Below are 3,381 nucleotides of genomic sequence, written 5' to 3'. Positions count from 1 at the left end.
ATGGCTTTTAAAACACTCCTAATCTGTGCTTCGGCATTATTCGTTCAGGTATTTTCTTTCTTTATTTTTATGAAATATTTCATGTTTTTTACTGGTGGTAGGAGCTCATGTGAGTCCGCATGGGTAGGTACCACCACCCCGCCTATTTCTGCCGTGAAGCAGTAATGCGTTTCGGCTTGAAGGGCGGGGCAGCCGTTGTAACTATACTGAGATCTTAGAACTTATATCTCAAGGTGGGTGGCGCATTTACGTTGTAGATGTCTATAGGCTCCAGTAACCACTTAACACCAGATGGGCTGTGAGCTCATCTACCCATCTAAATAATAATAAATTACTTAGGAAATGTTTTTAAATATTATGTAGAAGGATTAGAAAATCAAGTTACAGATACCATCTAAAGGTAGGTTGTCTCACTTCAATGTAGATGCTATCCTTTTCATTTTTTATTTAATTCACAACTAAGCGGATTGAATTTTGACTATTTTGAGTAATTAAATGAAAATTATTTTGTCTGCAGTCTGCTGTCAGTCAATATCTGGGTCGCGTCGGTGGCTGTGGTTGTGGAGGGGTTGGCAATGGTTTGGGCTACGGTGGTATCGGCTACAACGGCTATATCGGTAACGATATCGGCGCTGCTGGAGCTCTAGGAGCTTCCAATGGAGGGTGTCTCAACGTCGTCAGCTCCTCTGCCGCTCCTACTAGTCTAGGTGTAGCCTCTGAGAACTCTTACGAGGGCACTGTCGGTGTCTGCGGCAATCTGCCCCTATTAGGTACTGCAGTCGTCACCGGCGAGTTCCCTACTGGTGGTCTTGGTGGTATTAACTACGGCTGCGGTAATGGCGCCGTTGGGATCACCGCTGAAGATCGCGCCGGTATCGGCTACGCCGGCGGCCTCGGCTACGGATCTGGCTACGGACTCGGCTACGGAGGCTACGCCGGCAATGGATGTGGATGCGGTGGCGCCTACTAAATGTTAGAATATATATAAAAAAATACGTTTTTTTTTAATAAATTCTTTTTGAAAAAATATACTTAATGAATTTTAATAATATTAGTGATTTAAGATCAAATACTTTTTATTTTAGATTATTTGACATGAATGGAAAACAATATTATTTAATTGCTAGGATCTACAGAATTAGCTTGCTTAGTTTTCGAAAATTCGCTTAAACGTTCAAAGGTCACATTAAGCAGATCGCGAATGCGGCAACCAGGGTCTTGAAACTAAAATACTTTAAGATTTGTAGCGAAGGACCCCTAACTTGTATGTTGTTAAAGCTAAGGTATTTAATTAAATAATAAAGGTAAAAAAGTAATATTTAAAAAAAAAAAAAAAATCTAATATAAAAAAAAAAAAAAAAAAGAATAATGACAATATGCCCGCTGAGTTTTTTCCAGTTCTTCTCAGGACGGAGGCTAGTTTTTGTGAATTGGCAGTAGTTCTTTTTGATGTTCAACAAGTATGTACTTTCATTTATGTTGAAAAAATTTTTTTTGATTTGATTTGAAATTTAATGCGCAATAGATGCGTGGCATCTGTTATGCGTAGAGTAGGAGGAAGCAGCAACAACGTCTTGAGGGTATTAGCAGAAAGACTGGATGGACCAACCCTGGGTAGGTTCATCAAGTTGCTTGTTCTACATGTTGCTTGATGAGGTTGCCAGGGACTGGGTTACTAGATTTATTTAAATACTAACATAGTTCTTAAGCTATTTGCTATCTTCCCCTAAAAGGAAAAATATATAAGACCTTAATAAGGCCTGCCGTCTTGTATGGATCAGCTTGTTGGCCATCAAAAGTGGCGGATGAAAGGCGATTGCATGCAGCAGAGATGCGAATGTTGCAATGGATGTGTGAAATAACGAAAATGGATAGAATACGGAATGAATATGTTAGAGGAAGTCTGAAAGTGGCACCTGTAACAGAGAAGCTGAGAAGTGCGCGTTTGGGATGGTATGGACATGTGATGAGACGAAATGAAAATGAGGTTGGTAAGAGAGTGTTTGTTAACTATGAATGTGGAAGGATATAGAGGAAGAGGTAGACCTAAGAAGAAATTGATGGATTGCGTGAAAGACGATATGGGTAAGAGGGGAGTGAGCGAAAAAATGTTATATAATAGAAGAGTATGGAAGGAGAAAACATGTTGCGCCAACCCCAGGGGACTGGGAGAAGGGCAGGATAATGATAATGATGATGATAGTTCTTAGGCTATTTGAAGTCGTCGTGGCCTAAAGGATAAGACGTCCGGTGCATTCGGGTTGAGCGATGCACCGGTGTTCAAATCCCAGGCGGGTACCAATTTTTCGTGAAGGAATAACATCGTGTATTAAAAATCAAATCAAATTAGCCAAATCGGTCCAGCCGTTCTCGAGTTTTAGCGAGACTAACGAACAGCAATTCATTTTTATAGAGATAGATAGATAATTTATAAGAACTTCTTATCAAATGGCACCAGCTTTATTACAGGTTTGTACTCTGAGGAACTAGATATGATGATGGAGAAGCTAGCTTACCTTTGACCAGTCTTGGTTGGTCCCTGGTCCCCGCTGCTTCTACACGACAGCGCTCGACCTCATGCGGCTCAACATACATTGTGTCAAAGTGATTGCACTTTCATTACAGTTAACTAATGTAGTCGTAAGTTAAAAACAAAGCAATTCAAGTTATAAAAAAAAAAATATAGTCTGAACTGTTCGAAATGTAATGTTTAGTTTATTTAGGAGACCGTTTGAAACATAGGTGATAAACATAAATTAGTTACAGATAAGCAACTCAAGCACTCAACAAAAATTTTTACGGGCGTCGGCCACTAGATGTCCTCGCTTCGATTAGTTTTTCATTGCTCCTGTAGACGGCTGTAACATATTACCTATCCCATATTTTATTTTTATATGAAGGATTTTGTAAATTTTCATAAACCACAATTGATAAAATCTAATCAATTTGTCTGTAACAAATAAAAACCTGTATGTTTTTTTTTATTTTGATTTCTGTGTTTCGTTATACAATAATTAAATACCTTAGCTTTAACACCATATAAGTTAGGGGTCCCTCGCTACAAGATGTCGCTAGTTCCTATACAAAAAATATTTGTCTTAAAGTATCACACTTTTCATAGTTTCAGGGTTCTGGTTTAAAATGAAGCCGCATTCGTGGTCTGCTTAATAACCTTTGAACGTTTAAGCGAATTTCCGAAAACTAAGTACGCTAATTCTGTAGATCCCAGCAATTGAATAATATTGTTTCCCATTTATATCAAACCATCTAAAATAAAAAGCATTTGATCTTAAATCACTAATATTATTAAAATTCATTAAGAATATTTTTTCACAAAGAATTTATTAATAAAAAAGTTTTTTTTTATATATATTCTAACAT

At 37.9% G+C, this 3,381-nt stretch overlaps 1 protein-coding gene across 1 annotated transcript; it reads left to right on the top strand.

Moving 5' to 3' along the window:
- LOC114241985 (chorion class B protein ERB4-like) lies at positions 1-970 on the top strand. Its single transcript, XM_028172995.2, has 2 exons — positions 1-48; positions 518-970. The coding sequence occupies exons 1-2, from the start codon at positions 1-3 to the stop codon at positions 968-970; spliced, it is 501 nt and encodes a 166-aa protein (XP_028028796.2).
- The last annotated feature ends 2,411 nt before the right edge of the window (positions 971-3,381 follow it).

This window comes from Bombyx mandarina, chromosome 02 (assembly GCF_030267445.1).
Source record: "Bombyx mandarina strain Sakado chromosome 02, ASM3026744v2".
Lineage (NCBI taxonomy): Eukaryota > Metazoa > Arthropoda > Insecta > Lepidoptera > Bombycidae > Bombyx > Bombyx mandarina.
This window is presented reverse-complemented; position numbering and strand designations above follow the sequence as displayed.